Source organism: Mauremys reevesii, linkage group 20 (assembly GCF_016161935.1).
Source record: "Mauremys reevesii isolate NIE-2019 linkage group 20, ASM1616193v1, whole genome shotgun sequence".
Classification (NCBI taxonomy): Eukaryota; Metazoa; Chordata; order Testudines; family Geoemydidae; genus Mauremys; species Mauremys reevesii.
Window position 1 is genome coordinate 12,276,929 of NC_052642.1, and position 25,179 is coordinate 12,302,107.

The following is a 25,179-nucleotide window of genomic DNA, read 5'->3' on the forward strand; positions in this document are numbered from 1 at the left end:
TCATAAGCTCTTTGGGGGCAGGGACCATCTTTTTGTTCTGTGATTGGACATTGCCTAGCACAATGGAGTCCTGGTCCATGGCTGGGGCTTCTAGGCACGACGATGATGCAACTAATAAGTTTACTAGCTCCTTGCATTGTCAGCTAATTTACCATCAGAACATTAATGCATTTCAGTCAGTCAGATTGAGGGTATGTCTCCACTACAGGATTATTCCGATTTTACAGAAACCGGTTTTTTAAAACAGATTGTATAAAGTCGATACTGCTGAAGTTATTTGGCTCCATATGGGGGTGTCTGGGCTGTGATATACAGGAAGTTAGGCTAGCTGACTAATGTGTCTCTTCTGATGATAAACTCTGTGAAAGCATAAACATACATTATAGTCCATGTGGAGTGAAAAAAACATTTAAAAAAAGAGTGAGTCTTGCCATTTCATATCCATTTGCCCACAATGCAGCTTATAAGCCACTTTTAACATTCAAGATGGCCTCAGAACCAACTTGATGCTCTCCAAGGTCTGTGTTGGCAAGCAAGTGTAATGTCTAGGAACATTTTGAATAGTCTTTTGGTAGATTTTAAAGCCACTTTTCACAGGAATGTAGGAAAGACCATAACAGAACAACGGTTCCCCTAGTCAGTATACAGTCTACAGTGGGGCAAAGGAAAGGAATGCACCAGTCAGTTGTTTCAGTCCTCCTGCATACTCATATCGGAGTAGAGTGCTTTGCTCCTAGACAATGTATTCCTTTAAATCCCAGAGCTCTGTACTCTTCATGGCTAGAAGCCAAGAAAACATCTTTTCTCCTTCTAAAAAGCTAACGAGTTACAGAGCTGATGCTATTACTTCTGTAGAAGGCGAACGCCCATATGTATTGTGGGGAACAATCCTGCACTGGTAGGAGGATACTTCAGGAGACATAATAGGTATTTTCCACCTCTAGTTTCTCAGGTTAAGACTCCCTCGTTTATTTACATCTTAGGAGTGTTCCAGTACCTCTCTCTTTCTATCTCAAAGGACAGTCTCTTCAGATCTACATCTTTTAAATCCATCTTTACAGATCCTTTGTCAAAGTTGACATCTCTGGTGTCAGCAGGTGAATGATGAGGATACCGGGCCACATGCTAAAAGATGCAAGGTAATCAAAGAGTTTGTTCCATTAACAATACAATTAGAACATTTGTTTTTAATTGCAAGTATATTCCTAGCTTCTACAAGCATCTCACACGCTGTCTCCAAAATTGATGTCTTCCCATTGATTCTAAAGATGGCTGTAGGCATTCGTATCCCTTTCCTCCCTGGCTGGCTGGCCCTAAACAAATCTTTTTGAAATAAAATGTTAGCCTTCAATGAAATACATTACAATGCATACAGACTGTGTGCCAATGAGAGAGAAGCATCATGGCTGGAATGTCTCCCCATCTAATTTTTAAACTTTGTGGGTATCACAGAGAGTGCAGCATGAGCATAGATTGGCTTCCCCATAAGCAGGATTACTGGCATTTGCTCCTGGCATCTCAGGTCACAGTGGCAAATACTGCTTCTGTGCAAGCCCACAGCTTTACTTTAAACACAGGCTGGGAGGAAGAAACTTTCATCTTATCCTGTTACACTCACAAAAATAAAAGCTAAAGTACTGAGGAGTCTGGCATTTTTTAAAATGAGACTCGGACGCTTTTGAAAATTTTACCCTAAATTGCTTGCCCTAGTTCACTCAGTGGCAAAGAATGGAATAGAACCTGACTGTCCCAATCCTCTGTTTTGACAATGCAGATTCCCTCTTTTGCTATACTGGAGCATACAAAAGAAGTTTGAAGCCACAGACAAGTTTTCATTCGCTAAGCTCCTTTTCTGAGCCCTTCCTAAAGTTCTCTCAATGTCCCTCAGTTTCCATATTTCGTTTCTGTCAGTACGACATCCAGGTATCCTTAAATTGCAAACATCTCTGGGTACTGTGTATGCTACGTGATTAACAGTGATGGAGATAGATTAGATATTCCTTAAATTGTCATGACATGTTAAAATTGTGAAGTCCAAAGATTGCAAAGTACAAAGAGGTTATAAATATATCAGCTTGGTAACAAAGTGTGTTGAGCAAACTTCATGGAGAATGTGTATTTACCTGTTAGTTACATTGTATCTACATTTAAATGATGATTGGTTATTTGTCCACTCTCCAAAAAAGTGTTGCCCACCAGAACCTAAACTGGGTAACTTACAAGATAATTAAGCTTAGTTACATCCAGAAGTTTCTGCTTTGCTTTTCGTTCAGCTTCCCTGGCTTCATGCAGATCCTGTTTTAGATGTTCAGCTTCTTTGGCTCTGTCAGACAAACATACTGTGACTGTTAGGTGGTAGATTTCAAGCATGTGGCAACACACCGAATTCATACCCTTAGCTTGTTTCCTGAGAGACATCGGTTAGCCTCTGAAATAGTCTCCACAGGTGAAAGCCTGATTGCACAAGACATTGAGAACTGGACAAAGCACAGGAAGAGTCCTGCATTAGCTGGCTGATTTAATAGATTTTTTTTATCTCTAATTCCTATGGGCCCAGTTCTGCACCCATTGTCTTGTAATCTCTGGGCCCTCAACTATTATCTGGCATCAAAGATCCTCTCTGGGATGCTTGTTTGAAAAGTAAGTGCTCCCCGTTTTGGGAAAGTGTTGTTTAACACTACGCCAGCATAAATAAAGTGCCCTCAGGTACCAGGGTGATAAGTACTTTACAAATACCTGTACCAATACACAACATGAGGCATGTCCTGTATTTTAGGACAGCACTGAGCCCTAGGATTCTATACATGTGTGAACAATAGAATATACATAATCTACAACAGTGTCTATATTAAGTGCACTACACTGGGCTAGGAACCCTATAATAGAATCCTGCAAACCGCTTATAAGTTTAAACTCCTCTAATTAGCATGATTCTAGCATTCACCAGGCTTTACATTTCAGTTTAGACTCTCCATTAGTAGCCCTCAGTCTGTCAATAATGCTAAGGAGTTGCTGCACAGTCTCAGTTAAAACTCTAAAAAGCTGAAGATGCAATTTTTGCCAAACAATTTCTGGCAGTAATTTCAAATTCACTGGTACAAGGTGGGAATGAACAAGATGCACAAAGCTGTGAAGTGTCACCTGGGGAATTCCTCCTTCCACACGTAAACTCTAGGAAGATAGTCACATACTATATCGACAAGTGCCACGGCTGACAGGTGCCACCCACCAGACCCTCAAGCAAATCTAACCTTCGATCTGACTCTTTCACCAGTTTTACTGCGATCAGCTCCGTCTCCCGCATCTTCTGCTCCATCAGACGCTTCTCTTCCTTGGTTTTCAGTGCTGTGATCTCCAACCTCTGCCGCTCTTGCTCAGCTTCTGCAGCATTCTGGGCCAGCAGTTTGGCCTCTTCTTCTGCAATCTGAGCTTTCTCCGCCAGCAGCTCTGCTGTTTCCTGGGACCGCAGCTAAAAAGAGACAGGATTTATCTTAGCTACTATGATGCAACATTTAGAAAGGAAAAATAACTAGTCAGCTTAGAAGCAGGAGGTCTTTCCCCAGCAGATCATAATAATGTTAACCCTTAACATACCAAGAATCATTATATTCGTCCTTAGCCCTCTTTACTGAGGGCCTAAAGCCAAGTAAACATTTCCAGGATGTCTCGTCTCCCTCTGCTCCAGTATTCTTGCCTTCCTTTCTCCCTCACTCCTTCCACCACATCAGACCTCTCCTCCTGTATTCAGCGCTGGACTAAGACATCTCCCAAATGGGCAGAGCTTAGTGAACTCTGCCTGCCTCCTTTCAGCTGCCAGTCCCACCTGCTACTGGCTTCATACAGACTTCTCCACAGCTTCAGTTCCTGATGCAGCCTGCTTTCCTCTGGTTCCTGGCCTGAACAAGGTGTTCGCAGAAAAATCTGGGGGAAAATGGGTGGTTCCCAGCAAATGGAGATGGGGGACAGGCTTGGTTCCCTGCTAGAGTGCAAGCATGCGCTGCCTCCCAGAAAATCTCCCTCCTTTCCTTAACAATAACCCTCAGGGCACATCTACACTGCAGTAAGACATGTGGCATTGTCATGGCTGGCCCGGGTCATCCAACTCAGGCTGCAGAGCTAAAAATTGCAGCGTCAGCATTCAAACTTGGGCTGGAACCCAGGGTCTGAGACCCAATGAGGCCAGAGGGTCTCAGAGCCTGTGTTCCAGCCCAAACAACTACACTGCAATTTTTAGGCCTGCAGCCTGAGCCCTGTGAGCCAGAGTCAATTGGCCTGGGCTCGGAGACTCAGTCCCATAGGTTTTTTATTGCAGTATAGACATTCCCTCAGTGTCCTAGCTGACGCCACAGGAAAAGGAGCTAATAAATCTTGATGTCACCCAAGGCCAGATGACATTCACAGACTTCTGCAATGCTCACCAGTGCCTCGTTGGCTTGCCTGGCTTCATCTTCCATCTGGAAGAGACGCCTTTCCAGCTCTTCTTTGGCACGCTCTGCTTCTTCTCTGAGCTGCTTCTCCCTGGCCAGCCTTTGAGTCTCCATCTGGAAAGATAATGAGTGATGCTCACAGACTGGGACTGCAGAGCAGACTGGGTAAATATTTCTAGAGAACTGAAAGCTGTCCGGCTGCTGCACGGCCATCTGCCACTATCAGGGCATCTTGCAAATTGCCAGGGCAGCTCATCTGTATTGACTGACAGCTGGTGAGCCTGGTTATCTAAAAGTGCTGTCAATATGGAGCACTTGTGTCACTCCTCCCTTTGTATTACACCTCCGCTTGAGCACCCTCTACCACAGATACCACCCATACACAACACACATACTGTCTCCTCTGACATTCCACACCTCCCACAACTGCTCATATTCTCAATCCCTCCATGTGCATCAACACAGACACCATTGAGAGCACACACGTTCATCTCTGCTCATGATATGAACAAGTAGGGTGAAGAATAATGTATGTGTAGTGAATGGAATAATAAATACTTTCAGCAACAAGGAGCAGAAGGAACCTACTTTTTTTCTAGCCTTTTCCTCCCTGGCCTGAGCTTTCATTTGCTGGATCTCGATGGAGTCCACTTTTCTCCTTCTCATGAACATGTCATGGTTTCCAATGCACAACTGTAAAATCTGCAAAAAGCAAAGCAATTGCAACACAAGTGAGCTGAGTGAAGAGCACCGCACAGGAATGCAAATATCTCCTACTTGGTGGCGAACTTCAGCGTCATCAGGAGCTAGCAATTCCTCCCCCTCCAATAAAAGCGATGATTAGATTTGCAGGTTTCTAGCCTAGCAAGTCAAGGTAAGGCACATCTTTAGTCAGCAAATACATGATTTGGACAGGTTCAGAGCAGGCTGAAAGTCTCTTTCCTTATTCAGTCACCTTCTCTGGCACCAATTTATCCTCCAGTTCTGCTGGTGTAAGAGAGGTAAATGGAACTAGTTGGGTGGGCGCATATGAGGGACAAGAGCAGTAGTGGCATGGCAGGTCGTCTGCAGAAGACCCTCCACAGGTGCATAATAAGATGAGGGCTCTGCAGGCTGGGAAAGGATATGGTTAGCTAGGGAGAGGACTGAGCCGGTGTCTTCCCCCATCAATCCCGAAGGGATATTTCAATGAAAGATAATGCCAACCCAGTCAGCAGTATCATATGCTGCTTCCCTTTCCTTGTTGTTCCTTGAGGAAATGAGAATCCACAGAAGCACTGCTCCTGAGGAAGCAAAGGGGGCATCATGCCTTCTCACAGTGCCCTAGCCTTAGATCTGCAGGATTTCCCTGTGGCTCTCTGGCCTTTTACACAGTTGGTGAGTCTCCTCCCATGCCCATTCTAAAAAAGGGGGAAAACTCACCCACAAACAGAATAATTGAGAGGAAAAAGCAAGTGTTCAGACAGACAAAGTTTCCTGGTCCCCAAGCGGGTTCTCTCATGTAGGGCACAATATGGTACGCCGGTTTCTCTCATTAATTTTTACTAAATCACTGCAACACTAATTTTTATTATGGCTTCAGGCCTCTTAAGTACCAATACTCATGACACACATGACCATGGCAGTATTCTGAGAATAAGATTTCTCATTCTGAGATCAATCAACGCAACGGAGATTGTTACTACATTCAGATTTTTTAAAAGAGCAGCAGCCCACTTACCAGTTTGTTCACTTTCAGCTGCGAGGAAAAGAATTTGAAAACTTCTGCTTTTTTATCAAGAGGTTTAATAGTTAGCTGGGGGGAAAAAAGGAAGCAGAAAAGTCTGGATCAATAAAAAGCTGAAACTACTGAATACTATTTCTACAGCAAACAATAATGAATCCACACCTACGTGAAAGTATTATCCCCAGCACAGAGGAGAAACTGAGACAAGACGTTAATGATTGCTCGAGACCTCAGAGAATCAGAGCCAGAGTTGGGATTAGATGACAAGAGTTCTTGGTTTCCAGTCCTGCAATCAGATTTCTAGGGGATTTTAGAAGTTGAAGCTGCCAGCAATGAGGCCAGTTAGTGCCAGCTGTGACAGTGGCTTTGTGATGAACTGGATCGAGGCCATCAAATTCAATGGTCATCATTATAATGAAGTTATTATTAATCTCTAGAAGTTGTCTTTTAACAAATGCAATACTCCAAGCCTGCCCTTGTGAAGTATCCAACACCACTCTGGTTATAAAACAAACAAACAGGAAATACACAACAAAAGGCCTGAAGGGGGACATCAGGACCCATTCATGGAACTTTTCATTATTCAGAGTCCATCTCCCAATTTGTTTTCTGAGGAGTAAGTGAAAAGGGGCTATATTGCAAGGGGGCCAGCACAGAGTGTTTCACTTCCTATGTTGAATTCAACTCAGCAGTACCATAAAAACAGCTCCCTTCTTTTAGATCCTGGCCTTTGCTGTGACTCATGAATTAGCACTCTATTCCAATCCACTCATTTGCATTTTGTTGCATAATCTCAGTGCCTGTCATCTGATTTCAGATATGGTTTCACTGAGGTTATAAATAAAACTTGTTATAGCTCATTTGACTCTGTGGGTAACAGTCATTCAAACATCTTGCCCAAAGCAAGGCTGTGTTTGAATAGTAGAAGATAATGAATGTTTTAATACATGCACACCTCTGATTTTGGATTTACACGAGAGCAGAATTTGGACCCCAATTTGAAAGGACTCATTGAAAAGAAAGGGACAGACTATGCTCCGCTTTTATTGTTAATTCCTGGGGATTCCAGTGCTGATGTTTTCTCCTGATCAATCTTCCAGTTAACAATATTTCAGGTATCTCTCACACCTTCCCCTCCACACTCCCCCTCCTTTGTATGGAGGATGATCTGTAATCTCTTTAAATCCAACTGAACTCTTATAAAATGTGCTGGATTTATAGCTCTGGAGACGAAAGTCTTCTACTTATCCACAGAACAGATAGAGTGTAGGTAGAAAATGCAAATGCCTCCCTACATGCCCTCTCTTGCCATAGTGCCTCCATCCTGACCTGGAGGAACCAGCTCTGTAAATGAAGATAGAGTTCAGTCTTCATGGATCATTCAATCCTTGGCTTCTCCACGGGGACAACTGGAGCCAATCATGGTGGCTTTTGTAGGCCTTATCTTCTGGAAAATGAACACAAACCACCACACTTTTTTCACAGGTCAAAGAGCCATCAGATTGCAATGAGGTGCTCAGTTTTCAGGGAGGGCTGAGCACCCATAGCTCCCCTTGAAACCAATGGGTGCTACAGGTACTCAGCACCTCTGGGGAGGGGGGGGGAAATCAGGCCCATAATTCTGAGTTTTGTTACAAATCCCCCATCCTCGGGGTTTTTTCAGCTGTTCAGACAGACAGACTGCTTCCAATCTATTACAAGAATCCCTGTGTGTGCACACACAACCACAAAGAGAGTAATAGGTTAGATCCATCCTACCTCTTTCTCACTATAGGAAATGTTTCTGATACCACTCCATTCAAAAGACTTATTTGGAGAGAACCTGTTATTTATGCTGTAGACGTGAATACCTTTAGCATCAACTCCAAGTAGGAGATCTGTGTCGCTCTTATTTTGCTGCAAAGGAATACAATAAATTATGATCAACACCATTTCTAGTGGCATGTACAACCACACTCCAGCAACTTGTTTATTCTAAGCAATTTATTTGTATATTTTAGAGGCTAGTGTATCCACCATATAACAGAGGTTTATTACTCTGCTGCCACCTCTAGCTAACAGGCCTGGTCCTTTAGCTTAGCCAGTAGAAGCTCATAGTTTTAGATCCAGAGATCCCAGGCTCAGTCACCATAGATGACCTCACTGAGGTGTCATCACATGCTGATATCAAAGACCTTTTACAGACATTAAATAATTAAGCCTAATAGTTCTATTCACAGGAACTTCTTCTATTTATTTTGCAGACTAGGAAGCTGAGAGAGTAGTGTGTCTGTGGCCACATGGCCCGTCAGTGGCAGAGGTGGAAATAGACCCTATGAATCCTAGTTCTAAGTCCCCGGCTCCAAGTATCAGGAAACACTGGCCCTAACTGGGCTGAAGATTTAGAATCAATGAATCTATAGTAAATAAAAATACAGCTTAATATGATACACTTACAGCAATAGGAAAGTAATTGACACCATACATCTCCAAGTCCTGAGCAATTTTCAAATAGTTCATCTTTGCTTCATCCCTAGAAAGCACAACAGTGATTACACTTGGAAATTCAAGTAAATTCCAACCAATTTTCCTCTTCTCTAATTTTCCATTACTATTTTGAAGAGAGCAATCCTAACCAGGTGACTGGGTCTTTTGCTCCTTTAATTTTGGTTTACTTGCGCTTCAGTTTTGCTGTACAGCTTTTAAGATCATGCACTGTTAAGTGCATGATCTATTGCTGACAGCTTAACCAGTGCAGTCTACTCCAGATGAACAGAGTAAAGCTTTACCAACCCTGTTTGAGTCACATATAGTATAACCTTTACCCATTACTGGTAACTGACTCCAATCTCATCTTTGCGTGTCAGTTTTGCCTCTTTCAGATGTAAAGAGATGCCACTGGCTACAGACCTACTCTAACATGGTCTTCCATGACACAGGAGTTTCCCCCTCAGGAAGTGGTTCACTGAGAAGTATTGCTGTAAGAGGCTCCAAACAATATTTTACACTAAAATCCAAAAGACACACCGAAGCTGCCCTTTGACTAATAGAGAACGTCTTCAGCCACTCATCAATATCATTTCCCTTTCAAGGCAGGCAAAATAATAAATACCGAGGAGAGAATGTTAACGTGCATCCAGGGCAGCTAAATAAAGAACAAATGAATTAAAACAACTTGGGCTATAGATCAACTCTGGACGCCTGGTATGGCGTGCCTCTGAAACAGGGCCTCAACCCCTCCTTTGGCTTCAATGCAAGTTGAAGGAACTAAGTCTATCTCAGTTACTCAGCATCTGGTATGAGCAGGATCTTAGTACCAAAATATTGTATTTTTCCATTCGGTAATAAATGTTCCTATTAGGAATACAATGTTGATAAACCAAAATAATGGGGGTCAGATAGCCATCCACTAGCTTATACCTGTAAAACCCAACTGAAGTCAGGTGGGTTGTACTGATGTAATGGATATGTCTATGATCTCCCAAGAAATGTTACGGTACCTGGCAATACCCCTGTGCTCTGCATACCAAGCCGATATCTTTTCTTCCCACATGTCTGCTGTCATCTGATACTGCCTGAGGACCTACAGAGCAGGGAAGGAGTTGGTTTTCTTTTGAACATATGAAGACGTGTGCTGCCAGTGGTGTTTACCACCTGCCACTCCCAAACAACCCAGTGTATAAGTGTCAACAAAGTTCACAGCTGGGACTTCTTGCCAAGTTCAGAGCAAACACACGCACACGCAGTGTGAATTCCTGGGGTTATAGCCAGCCCCAGGAAAAGATTTGCTTCTTCATGCAGCTAAAAATATTCATGTTCAGCCCTGGGAAATACTTACTCTTTTGGGTAACAGCTCTTCTTGGGCAAGAAAGCCTGGCTCATGAAAATTCGGGTCATAGTCACCATACTGTCACAGGAGAAGACAACAGACTTGGTTAAATACCTGCAGGATGCTGGAGAATTTGGTAGCTGGACAACTTTTGCCTAGAATGACTGCATCAAGGGGGATGTACGGCCCAAGTAAATGGGCTTTGTGCAGGGATCCACTAGATGGATTTGGGGTATGGAATTTGTCGTTAGCCTGTGGCCAACGCATGTGGCTTCAACAAGCCACTGTTCTAGCCTATGGACTGAAATGCTAGGCACAGTCCCTCCACAGCCCCTTGCAGAAGTTCCAGTCTGTAAATCCATGTAACTACAGATCCAGTGACTCCCTGTCCCACCCTCCCACATCCTCCTTCGCCTCAGCTGATTCAGAGCCAACAAGGAGCCCACTTCAGCTGCATTCTGGGGATGTGGTGGCTTTGCTGGCTCAGCTATTCCTCTTGTACACATACCCACACATGGCTACTGCAGTCAGCAGTGCAGAGGGCTTGGTGCTGACCTTCTGCCATGGGGCAATTTTGACCCCTGTGAGTATATGGTGGCCTCTAATACTTAAAGATGCTGAATGTCCTCAGTTCCCATTGATTTCAGTAGGAACTGATGGCACCAGCCACCTGCAGGATCCATGGACATCTTTTAAAGAGCCAGGAATAATTTTACATTTTAATATAAGCTTATACCAAAGTGCTATATACAGATGTTTCAGGATCAAGATATTCACATGCTCGCACTCTGCCTCTTAGCGCAATAGGACAACCCAGAGAACAGGATCTAATTTTAGTCCTCTAACTTGTTAAAAGCATAATGTAAAATAGCAAACAACCCTCTCTCTCCCTAATTGCAAGTAATTATATATAATAAAACACTCCTCTTTCTGCAATACCTCCATGTCCCCAGCTGACCTACTTTCTTCACAGCAAAGTTTAACAGTATTGTATGTGTTAGTTAAAACTGTATAATCATGTTTGATAAAAATTGAACAAAAAGAAAAGAAAACTAACCTTAGCCTGCACAGCATAAGAAGCCAATAAAACTGTAGCCTCTGGAGAGCAATAGATTTCTTCATCCAATATCTGTTTCTTAACCTAAAGATGGAAAAACAGTACCAAGTTATGAAAGACAATCCAAAAATCAGGACTTAAACCAAGCTCGAAGTGAATCAAATAAGCCCTCACCACAACCTGAGACCAGAAATGAACAGTTATGAGATAATAACAGCAACAACAAACAAAAATACACTTTAGAAACACAGGATATTCAAAGTTAAGGTTAAATTTACAGGAAACCCAAACCTTTGAAAGTATGGAAATCACAGTTAAGATAGTTTGGCTATCCCCACAGAGATACCAGTCAGCGATCTACTCTGTCTTGCAGATGACTGAAAAAGTGTACAACAGAACATGGATTTTATCATTTGTTTTACGTGCACATATCCAATACTACGTGAAATGATTTCTCACCATGCTAACTTGCACACTTTTCATTTAACTGCTCTAATCTTATGATCCAGGCATATGAGGCTTTTATAGAGAAACACACTAACTTGGGGTCTAAAGACATGTGAATAGTTGGATGGCACACAAATCATAGATGGTGAGCACTCTCTGAAGATCAAGACCTTAATGAAGAGTGAGGAATGATTGCCTTCCATATGCTATTTGTCTATTCAGGAATTTGGAAGATGTCTGTGCACATGTTGTATATAACCATAGAGAAGGCCAGAAAGATGCTCAACCACTGTAGGATTAAGATGAAAGTATCCTAGTTTTTGAGATCAATGCTAAAAAGAAGGCACTTGTTTTGGATGGCTAAAGTACCATATCATAGCGCATGTTTCTTATTTTCTCAGCACTTCATTACTGGCACAGAGTTAAGGTCCTTTGGCTACTTTAACTGCGAATTTCCATCTGTCAAAGGTTTGGATTTCTTGTGAGTTTCATCTTAACTCTGTCCTGGTTTTCTGAAATTTGAATTTTCTCTTAACTCAAATGTTATTGAAAGGTAATATGCATTCAAACCACTAATAAGTGCCTCTAGCTTTCATTTAACTTTAACCCATTTTTTTTTCTGTGGGAAAATAAAAATGTGTGTCTACCTTACAGTAGATAAAAGGTGCTTTACAAGAGCAAAATATTGTCAGAGATCATCTGAGAATTACTGAGATACAACATTTTCCTGGAAAACAAGTGTTCAACTAGAGATCAAGGGCCCAATTCTTATGTATACAAAGCTTGCTTTATACCACTCCAGCAGCACAAACAGACCTCCATTTCCAGGCCCCTCTATACTGCCAGAGTGGTGTAAAGCTCCCTGAATGTAAATGAAAATTATGTCTCAGAAGTAAGTGTTAAAACTGAAGAAATATTTTAACAGCAGGAAGAAAACCCAATGAAAATATAATGCTCAGTTTGCTTGACATCACAAATTCTTACATTTTAAAATGGCAAGAGCAGGTTTTTTTCCATAAGGGTGAGAAAAATGTAAGGGAGAAGCTTTCATTACTGTGAATCTGGAATTAGGTTTACTCATTATGCCACATTTGTATATGCGGAATGAATCACCACTCTGTGTCACCCATCTATTTGGCACTCAAGCATATATATCCAGGAGAGAAGCTAAAACCCATCTTGCTTTTACCAATAAAAAAGTGAGCCAGCTCCTCAATTACTGTAAATCAGCATAACAACTTAATTGTCTTCAGAAGAGCTACCTCGATTTGCACCAGCTGGGAATCTGGCCCACTATATCTAAAAAGGGCTCTAGCAGGTAGCTTAGGCCAAAAGTTTACATTTTGTTTTTAAAACAGCCTTACAAAATGTAACGTTAATAGAAATGTTCTCATATGTAAAAAAAAATAAAAAATGCTTAGTACAGTTCTGCAGTGCTTGAAGCTCAAACATTGCAACATTGGACTAGTGAAGCAGAACCACAATGTAAAACTGACTATTAAAATAGTGAAACTAACAAGTGTTTTAGTTGACCAGGCAGAGCAAAGTGCAGAAAGTTCAGGAGGAAAAAAACCCAGCATAAATGGTAAAAAGTTAGAGATTTTAACATTCTTTCCATTTTAATCATCTAAACTGATATTAGTAACACAGGTACTAACGTGAGGGGTTTTGTTTGTTTTAAATCTGATTTTAGCCCAATAATGTAAAGGAGAAATGCAGCATAATATTCACAAATTCACCCTCTCAAATGCAAATGAGTTTAACCTAGAAACAGAAACAAGTCTTGAGGAATGTATAGCCTTAAACACTTCCAAAATAGAAGGAAGGAATGACCGGAGGTAACTTAGTTATCTTTATGAATATGCATTGGGATAGCAGATTCTGTGAACTGAAATGAAACATCAAGGAAGAATTTTTATGATAAAAACTTTATTCCTTTGGTGAGCACAATCTGTGAATTTGTGTCATAATGCAGGGAAACTCATTTCTAAGCTGCTAAAATGGAAAGCATGAAAAGGTTTTTCTTCCAAACTGGAAAATTGCAGCTTTCATACTCCATGTTACAAATCGTATCTTTCACAGTTGAAAACGTCCTTGGACAAATTCTATATACAGGTCTTTGGGATTTTAAAATTAAATATTACAGACACGAATTGTTATGTGTCTTTAGGCAGCAGATAGTTGTTCTCTAATGGACAGAGAAAGTTATGAAGCGTTTTAATCATGTAGTTTTATTCACACATATGGCAAAATGCTATTATGCCACATTAATATTTAGACATTTCAGTAGTCTATAAAGCTGAAATCTGTAGGCAAGCAGATGTCTGTACATGTTTTTCCTATTAGTATCCAGGTGCAATCTTAAATTCTTATTGTCAGGAAACTCTGCAAGTTCAAATTTGTTTTTTGCCATGTCTTTCTACTTTGGAATGAGAAGAATTACACTAATTGCATATCTGAAAGTCAAAGCCAGTCAAGGCAGGCTCAAGGGGAAAGAAAAAAACAAAAACATGAGGATTAAAAGAAAGGCAAGGAGGAGAGTTTTCGTCCTGTCATCTCTTTCCTAAATGACTCAAGAAACCAGTTGTCAAGTGGTTAAAAGAATCCAAATGGAACAACAGTTCCTTGGAACAATGGCATTTGTCCAACTACTTGATGAATTAATACTTGCCAGGAATACCTGCTGGGCTTCTATATTTAATATAGACAATCATATTCCATGCCTCCAACCTCCTTTGCACAGACATCCAAGTTCCAAAAACAAGCAGAACTGCCCTGGTCCTGCTACAAAGAGGAAGCCATCTGTTGAGAAGCAGATGGAGCAGTAGAACAGCGCTCTACAGTGGCTCTGTACACAATAGCAGAGAAGTTGGGCTGGGGCAGGCCAAGGAATTGGCAGTGGTTCTATGAATAATTGGCCAAAACCTCCATGCATGGTGTATAAGAAGGGTTATTCTAGCAGCTCTGGCGTGACAACATGGTTTCTCTGCTCCAGGTTGGGGAAGGATTCGAGCTCACCCATCTCTATGTAGGTCACTAAGCAAAGCCTGTTAACTCAGCATGAGACACAAGAATTTGGCCCACAGTGCACAGCATTCAAAGGATTACCAGAACCTTAGAAGTCTCCAGGACAAGCATAATGGAAATGACCAACCCTGGCAATTCAATCAGCAAGGCAGCCCTGCAGAGCTACTAGCTCTTATGTACAAGTAGAATTTATTTTAGGTTTTTAGCACATTCCATCCAGAGATCTCACAGTGTTTAACTAATACTAATTAAGCCTCACAGCACCGGTGAAAGGGAGATAATCTCAATTTTAAAGAGGGGAAACTGAGGCACAGAGCAGTTAAGCAACTTGCCTGAGATCATTTAGGGTGTCAGGAGGAGAAAAGAACCCCCGAGTCCTGACTCAGGAATTCTGCTCTCACAACTACTGCACTATGCTTCTGAAAACAAAGAGCAACTCCAATTCTTTAGTAACAGATCCCCTCTTAACAGTTATTGAAGTGCTGGAAATTATTCCATTCTCTCCCGGCAAAACCACCATTTTACTTCCTAATGCAATCAACCCCACTGCAGGGTGTCACTATGAGTGGGGTCAATTAGACTTCTCTGAGCAGTGGGATTCCATTACATTCCCAGGGATGGGGAACACAACTCCAATTGGCTGGCAGAAGTTAGGAGCATTCAAGGTGCCAGAGGACTTCCGAGTATCCCTGAAATGCTATCCAGAGAAACAAACATAGTATATTGGTGCTGTTATACAGTAAACAGGGTATACGGTTTGCTTGATTTGAAGAGTTAGACCAGTCCTAACCTTGGCTTATCTGTAATAAGTTTGCAAGAGATTTAGGCCAAAAGTATGATGAGTCCCATTGATTTGTTTATATAAATTACTTTTGTATCCCAATAAAATTTAAGAGTTTGCCAGACAGCCCGGATTTCCATGTTCAATTCTGTGCATTCAACATGACCCCTCGGTGTGATTGAACCCATAAGGGATTCCTGGACTCTTATGTTGCTGTCCAAACAGGTTTTCAAAACATATTCGGGGCAGACTTTCTAGGAATGAAAACTGGTGGATACAATCAGAAGAATGAAGATCCATTCTCAGTCCAAGGGTAGAAATCCAGGAAGCAGAGCAAAAGAGACAGAAATAACAGGCGGCCGCAACAAGAACTACAGACACTGATTTGCTAAGCTAGTCTGATCTTGCCTTCAAACAATTGACTACCCCAGGGCCCAGAAGAAGATTTACAGACCAAAGAACTGTAGCGTCTTAAAAAAAAATTATGGAGCTGTTCATATTTCCTGGTTTTGCTGTGTTTCTTCCTTCTCACCCCAGCCATCAAGTAAAAAGCTTCTCCAAATCTCCCTGGGTCTGCTTGAAGGTATTACACACATACACACACACTCTCTCTCTCACCCTTGCTGAGATAAAAATAGGCAATTAATAATGATGAATGAACCTTGAAATCACATGGGATTAACACCCAGAACACTGACTGCTTGATTCATATTCTGGACTGTAAATCCCAGCAGCTATAAATCGACCTGTAATAGGGACACAGCAACACAAGCCACCAGGAGACCCAGAGCTGGTGTAGCCCAAACAATGGATAGGTCGTCTAATAAGGTGACTGAGCCCACTGACCAGGAGAGGAGATGATTGTTATTGATTCCAACTAGGATATCCCACAGAGATACTGCAGCTTGCCTGCTATGGGCAGCATCCCATTGAGGACTAAACTACAGACAAGAACAAAAAGAAGACAAATCATGAAAAGGGATGGGATGAACAAAGTTAACAGTTAAAAACTGCCTCCTGACCTGCAAGAAGAATAGGTGCTGGGTAATTTCCTGTAATAGCTCCTCTTCCACTTTCTCTGGATAAAATTTAGCCAAAAAACGAAAGCTAACAGGGTCTTCTTTGGGGATTTCTTGATCCAAAACCTATTTAAAGAGAAGCATTAGTAGATGCAGTAGTGAAAATGGTGCAGATATGCCTCAGAACACAATTCCAGATATCAGTTAGAAAGCAGCCAGCATTTGAGCCAAAGCAACCCTTTCAGATTTGAGCAAGAAGGACATTGCTGATTCTAAATTTAACAACTAACACTATGCATTATGGGCTTGATTTCAGCTGGTGAAATCCTATGGTTTATTTTATGCAGCAGATCAGACTAGACGATCACAATGGTCCCTTCTAGCCTTAAAAATCTAGAAGTCACAGTCATCGCTAAACATATGAGCCTTTACATCTTGAGCTGAAGTAGTAGCTCCTGTAGGAGTAACCTAGCTGAAAGGAGGTTGACAGGTTGCTGTTTTTACAGGCTAATTGTTTTCAATACCTTTTTATCCATCTTTAACCAGGTGTACATTCCTTTTATTGTGTATTGCAAGCCAAAGAACCAAGTTTCCCTTAGTCCTAATGCTCGGCACACCAAGTCGAACAAGTCCTTTCCCTTCCACTTCATCTAGAATGAGAATGGGAAAAAAAATGACAATGGATTTTTCAGATGTTATTATCTTAATGAGGTGCTCTAGGGCTGGTTTTCTAAAGCATGGAGGATTAACCAGGTCATGGTTTGCCTTCTTCCTGAGAACTGCATTTATCTCACCTTTTGCTTTTCAAATAAATGTGTCACTGTTGTCTAGTGGTCAGAGGAAAGGCCCAAGAGCCAAGACTTCTTGATGTCTCTTCTAAGCTCTGTGACAGATTCACAGTGCAGCTTCTGAGTACGTCACTTAACTTCTCTATCCTGTATCTTACTTGCACATACAACCAGGGATGGTGTACATTGCAAACTTTTATTAATAATTTGTAAAGTATTATTTAATAATTCATGCAAATTGGAAAGATGGGGGCACGTGGGTTGAAAGGAGGCCCAAGCCTAGAACAGTAATGCATAAAAATCATAGGGTAAATCCATCCTTGATGTAACTCCATTACTTCAGTGAGTTACACCACAGACCAACTTGACCTCTTAACTATACAGGCTCTTTCCTTACTCCCATTCAAGTCAATGGGGTTGGCCATTGCCTTCATTGGGATAGGACTGATCCCACAATAGAGGCAATATTTGTTGTATCCAGGAAAAAAAATGTAATGACAGTCTAATGATAGGTCTGGCATAGATATAGAATGAATTCGTTTGCTAGGCCAGCTCCATGTAGGAAGAATGTTTTGATTAAAGGACCTGAAGTTCTCTCACAGTTTTCCTCTGAAAGGCTACACATCTGTTTCTCCTATATGGCAGGGTGTTACAAGAGTTGCTGTCTAATAACATGGGTCAGACCCTGAGAACTTCATGGTAAAAAAAGTGAATTTATGAGTAATATTTGGACGGGGAGAAGGAAATCATCCCAACAAAAAAATAAAATATTTTGCAAAGGACGGGGGAGAGAATACATTACATTGAATTTAACAAGGTTCCTGAGCTGTAAGCAATATTCCAAAATCCTTTATTTCTATTAATCTGACAAAATTATTTGAGATAAATGTGTAACAACATATTACCTGTAATTAGGTAATTTGATCTTTGGGTGACTTCTAAAAACCAGGAATTATGTAACGATTCACACCCAGAACTGACAAACCCAAACAAGATTGCCAACTCCCACAATGGCAAGTTCATTCAGCCCATACCAGTTCTAAATTTTCACCTTTGATTTTTAAATAAAATCATTTCCCACCCTTTTTTTGCAATTGTTGATTTAGTATGTGTTGACCAGCTGGCCATCTCTGTATTTCCTCCACAGTAAACCCAATTCAAGGAGTGACTGGTCATCTGTTGCATCATTCTCCTCCATATGGCGTTCATTCACTCTCTTCTTTTGCAGCCTGTATTTCTTGATTTTGTTTACTGGGGAGTCATAACCAGTGGAAGGAAAGAACTAGCTTGTGTGTCCAGATTTGTCCCCCGCCCCCAAAAAGAGATTCCCCCAGAAAAGACAAGAGCTTTGACTTTCTAAAAGTCATTCTGACCAAACAAATATACTTGAGCATGGTAATGGTGTTTAAATCCAGAAAACAGCAGTCACCTTTGAGGATAAGATCCGAGTTCCCAACTCAAATATGCAGGGGGATATCATTCTGCAACTTGTAAAATAAGTTACAGACCGTGGACCTGCTCTGGCAAGGTGCTCAGCACCCGCAACTCTCATTCAAGTCAGTGGGAATGGGCCACAACCAGCACCTTGCAGGACTGTCATTTGTACAAAGATTATATATGTGCACACACATTGATATTTACAAGAGGTCCTTGTATTGCACACCAGTCTGACTAGGATGAAAATCAGACTGAAATCTCTCCAGCTGGCATAATGCCACTTTGGCTGTACTGTGGTGCTACAATCAGAAATTAATTTTAGGTTTTTATTCAGCATACGAAGTCAAGGGGTGCTTAACAGAACATGTTTTCTGAGACAATTAATGGTCCCTCACCTTAGGTCTGATCCTTTATTTCTTAAATAGTCTATTAACGGAGGACTCTAATGGATACCCATTACAGAGTGCATGCCTTGATTAATTCTTTACCTGTACGACTGTCTTTTCACATACACCATGTTAGTGTATTTTGGTGAATACTTTAAAATAAACATTTATTGAGTTAGTGCTGCTAATCATTACCTCTATATGTAGGGCAGGGCCAGTGGCAGCACAAGCTTCCCTACACTGTCGGCATACCTCCACCATGATGTACTATAAGGTTGTGGGTAAAGTTCAGTCTATTCAATCCTTGGCCTCTCTGCTGAGATCCCGAAGGTGGCAACAAGTGCTAAGTGGTTTTGTAACGTGGACACTTATCCAAGGGGAACTGGACTGAGACCACCCAACTTACTTCACACAGGCCACTGAACCACAAATACATAGCAATGCCTTGCAGGCAATACTGAACTGAGCTGTGTTCAAACCAGCACCCTACAGGTGAGAGACTATGAGTCTGATTCTCAGCTGTCCTGCACCTCATGTACTCATTAACATCTGTTCAAAATACACATGAAATGCTAGTAGATCAGAATCCCACTTTCCACAGGTGGAAGTGACTACACACAGTGCAGGACAGTGGAGAGTCGGGCTCAAAATCCCATTACAATCCCCTGAGCCATCCAGTCCCCTGATTAACAATTATTTTTCCAAAGCCTGTTTGTGGTTGTACTCAGAATTCTCCAAGTCAGACCTTAGTAACATGAAGGATGTAAGTTCTCTCTTTCTTTCCCCCACCTCCAGGAAACTTACCTCACAGCTGAACTCCATTTCAGCATCCATTGTTATAACTTTCACTTTAAAAGTCTTAGGTTGCTTCTTCTTCAGTCCCCTGATGGACATTTTATCAGGACAACTGCAGCTAGAATGAACAAGAGTAACATTAACAAAAGTATACATTTAAATATACAATTTGGGGCTGCAAATCTATTTTCTGGAATAAATTAATAAATCCCAATATAAAATAAATCTGATCTTGGGAAAGGAGGAGGAAAATCGCTCTTTATTATGAGTTGTCTCTGTACGTGATAGCATACCTGACAACAATAGAAAATCCAGACTATAACCAAGAAAGGAGATTAAGATTTTACGGTACAGAAGCAAACTTTTTCTTAATGTATTATTTATATGAATAAGTCTCCAACTTTTCCTCCAATTTGAGCAGACATTCAGACCCATCATTGCAAGGCCCTGTTGTCTGCCTCTTATCACATGCGAGCCACACATCCTCAGATCCAGTCCCCCAAGATCCTGAAGTGTTTCCTTCATCTGTTGCAGCGTTGCAGTATAAATGTCAAAATATTACAAATTAAGTCTCGCTATTGTGTTGCAGTAACACAAATTATGACATTTATCTTGTCCCTTTACAGACTTAGGCAAAATTCTCCCTCCCAAGCCAGGATCTTTGTTGCATATGCCATACTCTTTGAGCACAAAACTGCTGCTGACATCAATGGAAGTTGTGTTGCAGAATATGCAACAAAAATAAGCACCAAAGAGCAGAGATCCACAGCGCTCACCAGAGAGGACAAATTTTGTTCTTAATCCTGCTCTGCCTGGTACCGAGGATGCCTTCATCTCATTGACACATGTGTCAACAACATATGCAGTGAATAAATTGCATTTTTATACTTCTCTAGGATATATATTTAAAAGATCAGTTAAGTCTCATTGATGTTGGGTAATTTAAATATTTATTTTCACACGAGTTCTTGTGATGTGAGTTTAGTTCAGATTTGCATAAGCCCTTATAACATATATTTTAAATACAGTTGACTGAGTACTATATATAAAACTATATGGAAAATGTATGTTACTTCCATAGCCAGATGGTTTTGTGGATTTTAGACCAACTAAATGTTGCAAGCAGGGGGCTTGGCAGTGGGACATGGATCCGCACTATGCTGTCCTTAGATTTTATGAGTGTAGGACAGTAGTCCATAAAGTTTTGTTCCATAAACTAAAAAACAGGAATTAATAGCTTTGATCTGAAACATACACAGCCTAGTTAACATCTGAGGGTGATATAAGCCAAGAAGAGACCCAGAGTTCTTGGTATCTTACAAACTAAGGCTGTTCTTATAGTGTAGCTAACCTTCAATCTTGTCTTAAAAAATTCCTAAATAAAGTCCTAGTTTAAATTGAAAAGTTCCATTTGTCTGAACCTCCCAATAATTTATAAAGCATCTTTGTCCCTTTTTTCTCTCCTACTGAGCTGTAAATTGGCAAAGATACACAATATTTTCCATGTATTTTGCATTTCAACCAAATATCTCAAGCACGCGCATTCTCTTTTTACTGATGAGAACACAGAAGCAGAGAGCAGGTTAGTAAGGTACCCGAGGTCACACAACCAATGCACAAAACACAACACATAAAACAATGGCAGAATCGGGAATAGATTCTCAATGAAGAATCGATCCCTGCACCAGCACTGAGACCACTGCAGAAATCATGGGGACGTGGCTCACACTCTCCCAATGCTGAGGCTGCTGGAGACTGGTTCAGGCTCAGGCACAGATCAACACTGCCAAGTTGTGCCTTGGCTGTAAGGCGGACGTGCTGTAATGTGGTTGAGGAACAGCTGGGACACAGACGTGCCCTAGCCAAACCCTCTCACTCACACCTCCAGAACAATCCCTGTACTAGGAGTATTTTCCTGGAGGGGTGCGACCACTTTTCACCTGTATAACCAATCCAAATTGTCCACAGGGCAATTTGAGCCTGCATTCTAACCACTACAGTATACTGCCTCTGTATTTAGTATACAAAGTTGTACTTCGGTCAAAAGATGAAATTAACATTTTGCCAGCTCAGCCACCATCATAAGTCTCAGTAAGGATCTGAACTGAAGCTATATGAAAACAGTTTAAATTACTTTGATACCATTTTAGGCCTCAATCCTCCAAGCTGTTCTAGATGTGACCAGTGCACATGACGGTAATAGCACCTTTGTGTGTCTAGTATATTCAAAAGGACACTCCCACATAGCTTTTCCTTTTATAAAGGTAACTAATACTTCCGCAAAGTACAACACATATAGAGTATTACAGAAGACGTACTTAGCACTGGTACAGGAGAGGACTGTTGGATGCCAGCGGAACCAAAGTGAAACAGGGGAATGACACCTTCTACCCCTAGTCCTGCAGAGACACAGAATCAGTAGCTAGAGACAAGAGAGCAAGAAGTTACGTAATCTGTTTTTAATGTATACTTTGAATTCACTAATCCAAGGGTTCTCAAACTCCATTGCACCACGACCCCCTTCTGACAACACAAATTACTACACGGCCCCAAGTTTTGAAATGTCAGAATTTCTCACTAAAGGGAATTTCCTAGTTTCAACCAGACCTACTCTGAGGAACTGTAAGAGGAGAACTTTTCCGCAATGATTAATCCAAGGACCCGCTGCTGATTTTTTTCACACCAGTTTAAATCCAGAATAACTCTACTGAGCCTTAATGGAGTAATACCAGTTTAAAACCCTTGTAAGTGAGAGAAGAGTCAGACCCTTAGCAACAAAGGAACCTTTTCAAATAAAGTATCAGAGGGGTAGCCGTGTTACTCTGATTCTGTAAAAGCAGCAAAGAATCCTGTGGCACCTTACAGACCTTGGGTGAATACCGAAGGAATTAAGGTTTCGTGGGATGCATCCGAAGAAGTGGGTATTCACCCACGAAAGCTCATGCTGCAAAACGTCTGTTAGTCTATAAGGTGCCACAGGATTCTTTGCTGCTTTTTCAAATAAAAGAAACCTTGCAGGCCAGCATAATCAGGTTCTGAAATCCTTTGTGAAATACAAAATGGTAAACAGTGTCAAGTCTTCTTGCTAGTAATAACCACTTTGGACTGTGAGTCATGGGCAACTTGTATCAAGATACAATCTCCTTCATTGAGTTCCAGTGATTTATTTAGGAAATTCCCGGAGCGACAGAAGCTGCAAATTGCGATAAACAGAAGCACGTCATAATATTTAGTAAATAACAATGCAAGCCACAGCAGGTACGTAGAGAGGTTGAGGTGAAAAACACAGTCATTGGCTGGGTAGGAAATTATTGACATTTTAGAGCCAGGGAACTGTGGAGAAGTGGTGAATTTCCAGGGCTTCCTCCTCCCCCTCATAACTCATTGAAGAATGACATAAGCTCTGCTTGAAAGGTGGAAATTGAAATGCAGTGATCTAATGTAATTACTGGAACGAAATGATAATGGCCCCACCTTTCACCAAGTTCACTGAGGAAAGTGGTTTGCTAAGAACTCTGAACCTCCAGAATTGACCCAAGCAACCACTCTGCACTGGACTACAGTCCTCTTCCTGCCTGCTACAGCCTATGGACAAACCCAAAAACTAGCACCTGGACCAAGGGATCAGGATGAAGAACGATAAAGGAAAATAGCAGCAGGAAGAACTGGCAAAGCAACTCTTGCAGGAGTGTTGCAAGGATTACAGTTTATTTATACAGCACATAGGTGTGCATTGCACTTTACAGACATATAAAACAGAGCATGTCACTGCTCTGACGAGCTTATCAAAAGTGTAAACAATCCAGATCATTAGACTTAGGACATCAACCTAAACCAGAATTGGAAAAAAAGTGGAATCAGTAATCCTGCTAGTCATAATATAGCTACCAGAGGTAATTAAAGTTACAGAAACCAGGATATCAAAAGATCTCAACCAAAGCTGCTGTAATTAACCCTACCAAGAAGCTGAGTTTTATTCACCTTCAATTTAGTACTACCAAGGTAACTGGATTGTTCATGAAACTGTATATGGGATATAAACACTTTCACCTATATGGCACTTGCTTTAGTCCAGCTCTGGCTGATACGGATAGTGAGTAAAAGTGTTACCAGCTAGATCACAGTTTGGCAATCTGTCTAAATCCAAGAGAGTGTGAGTGTGAGTGTGTGCGCCTCTCTCACACACACACATATATCCAAGTGGAAGAGCGCATACACACACACACACACCTCTTTAATTGGCAACCTTGTTTTCTCAGCAGATAAGCCAAGAAATGAATGAGCCAAGAAGGGTCATCTTTTAATTAGGATTAATTCTTTCAGATTAGGATTCAAGCACATTGGTGGGGCAGTGACTGTGCTGTATGTGGTCTGTGGATAACCATGAGAATCTTCAGGCGTGTCCGATAAACTCTTTTCACAAGCACCAAATTTGTGCCTCACAGGCAGTGAAATGGTGTTTAATGAATTAAGGTTTGTGAAGCACTTTGAGATCCTGCAATCAAAGGAGCAGAGCATTTTAAAAGCACTATATTGACAGAAACACTGTCTAATTTGAAAGGCTCTTGCCTTCATCATCACTGAAGTATTTACTGCAACTTTTATTCACAAGTTCCACTGCCTCATCTGTTTTTCCTGTTTCCCAAGTTTCTATACTTTAAGACCAGAAAACAGTGCAAATAAACAGAATGCAGACAGTTAAGAGATAAATGATGTTTTGTTTCTTTTACAAAAAGGTTTTATTTAAAAATTCCTATCTGTGCTCCCAACCTGATTTGCTTAAATATTATTTTTAACGTAAGTGAGATATAAATAATTTCCTTACCTCTCAGATAACTTCTCGTGAGTCTAAGTTCTCCAGTTGGAACCAGATTTATTTCCCTGTTTCCTCTCTGAACCGAGATAGGACAAAAAAATTACTTTCAATCCCAAATTCCACATTTTGCAGCACACATCAAGGTCCAGCCTCACTCCTCAGTTCTGTCACTGAAATTAAGATCTAGGCTCATGTTTAATAGTCGCTTCCCTTTCCTTTGTTTCCTATGAGTTGCAGCATGTTAGCGCCCTCTGACAAATCAAAGAATTGCTTTTCCAGGTGATATGAATGGCTGTTAACCATTTCCTGCCTGTGCTGGCTAGACTCCTCCCCAATTTTCCGTTCACTGCAGTTTAAGCAAGACCTTAAAAGATAAGGAGTGCTTCAGGAAGGAGCCTGTAAATCTTGATACACACATATGTAAAAACTGATCAGAGACACTGGCAGAGTGTCACAACTCTTTTAAAGATATTTGATCGTATTATTTTGACAGGATCCCCAATCACAGAGAGTAGCTTTATCTCAAAACAGCCAACCACCTTAAAAAAAGGTAACTGCTGTGTACTCTCCTTAGGTAAATACCACCCTGCCTCTTGGTACTTCCTGCTGTGGTGACATGTGATGAGATGATAAAATCTAAAGAGAGTAGCTGTGAATAGGCAATG

The 25,179-nt window shown here is 41.2% G+C and overlaps 1 protein-coding gene across 10 annotated transcripts in view; it reads right to left on the reverse strand.

Annotated features, from left to right (window-relative positions):
• The window catches only part of LOC120387403 (merlin-like), a 30,551-nt gene that overhangs the window by 4,038 nt on the left and 1,334 nt on the right, over positions 1-25,179 (reverse strand). For 2 of the 10 annotated variants that reach the window (XM_039508110.1, XM_039508108.1), the window contains 16 exons: positions 24,524-24,590; positions 22,017-22,120; positions 19,708-19,816; positions 16,817-16,942; positions 16,296-16,418; positions 11,019-11,102; positions 9,971-10,039; positions 9,633-9,715; positions 8,590-8,665; positions 7,912-8,049; positions 6,148-6,222; positions 5,016-5,129; positions 4,419-4,541; positions 3,252-3,469; positions 2,221-2,323; positions 998-1,125 (listed from right to left, as the gene is read on the reverse strand). In XM_039508110.1, the coding sequence (XP_039364044.1) occupies positions 998-1,125; positions 2,221-2,323; positions 3,252-3,469; positions 4,419-4,541; positions 5,016-5,129; positions 6,148-6,222; positions 7,912-8,049; positions 8,590-8,665; positions 9,633-9,715; positions 9,971-10,039; positions 11,019-11,102; positions 16,296-16,418; positions 16,817-16,942; positions 19,708-19,797 (1,550 nt within the window). In that variant the 5' untranslated portion in view covers positions 19,798-19,816; positions 22,017-22,120; positions 24,524-24,590. Of the gene's footprint in view, positions 1-997; positions 1,126-2,220; positions 2,324-3,251; positions 3,470-4,418; positions 4,542-5,015; positions 5,130-6,147; positions 6,223-7,911; positions 8,050-8,589; positions 8,666-9,632; positions 9,716-9,970; positions 10,040-11,018; positions 11,103-16,295; positions 16,419-16,816; positions 16,943-19,707; positions 19,817-22,016; positions 22,121-24,523; positions 24,879-25,179 lie in introns of all 10 variants that reach the window. The other 8 variants (XM_039508114.1, XM_039508107.1, XM_039508112.1 and 5 more) reach the window with 6 other exon arrangements.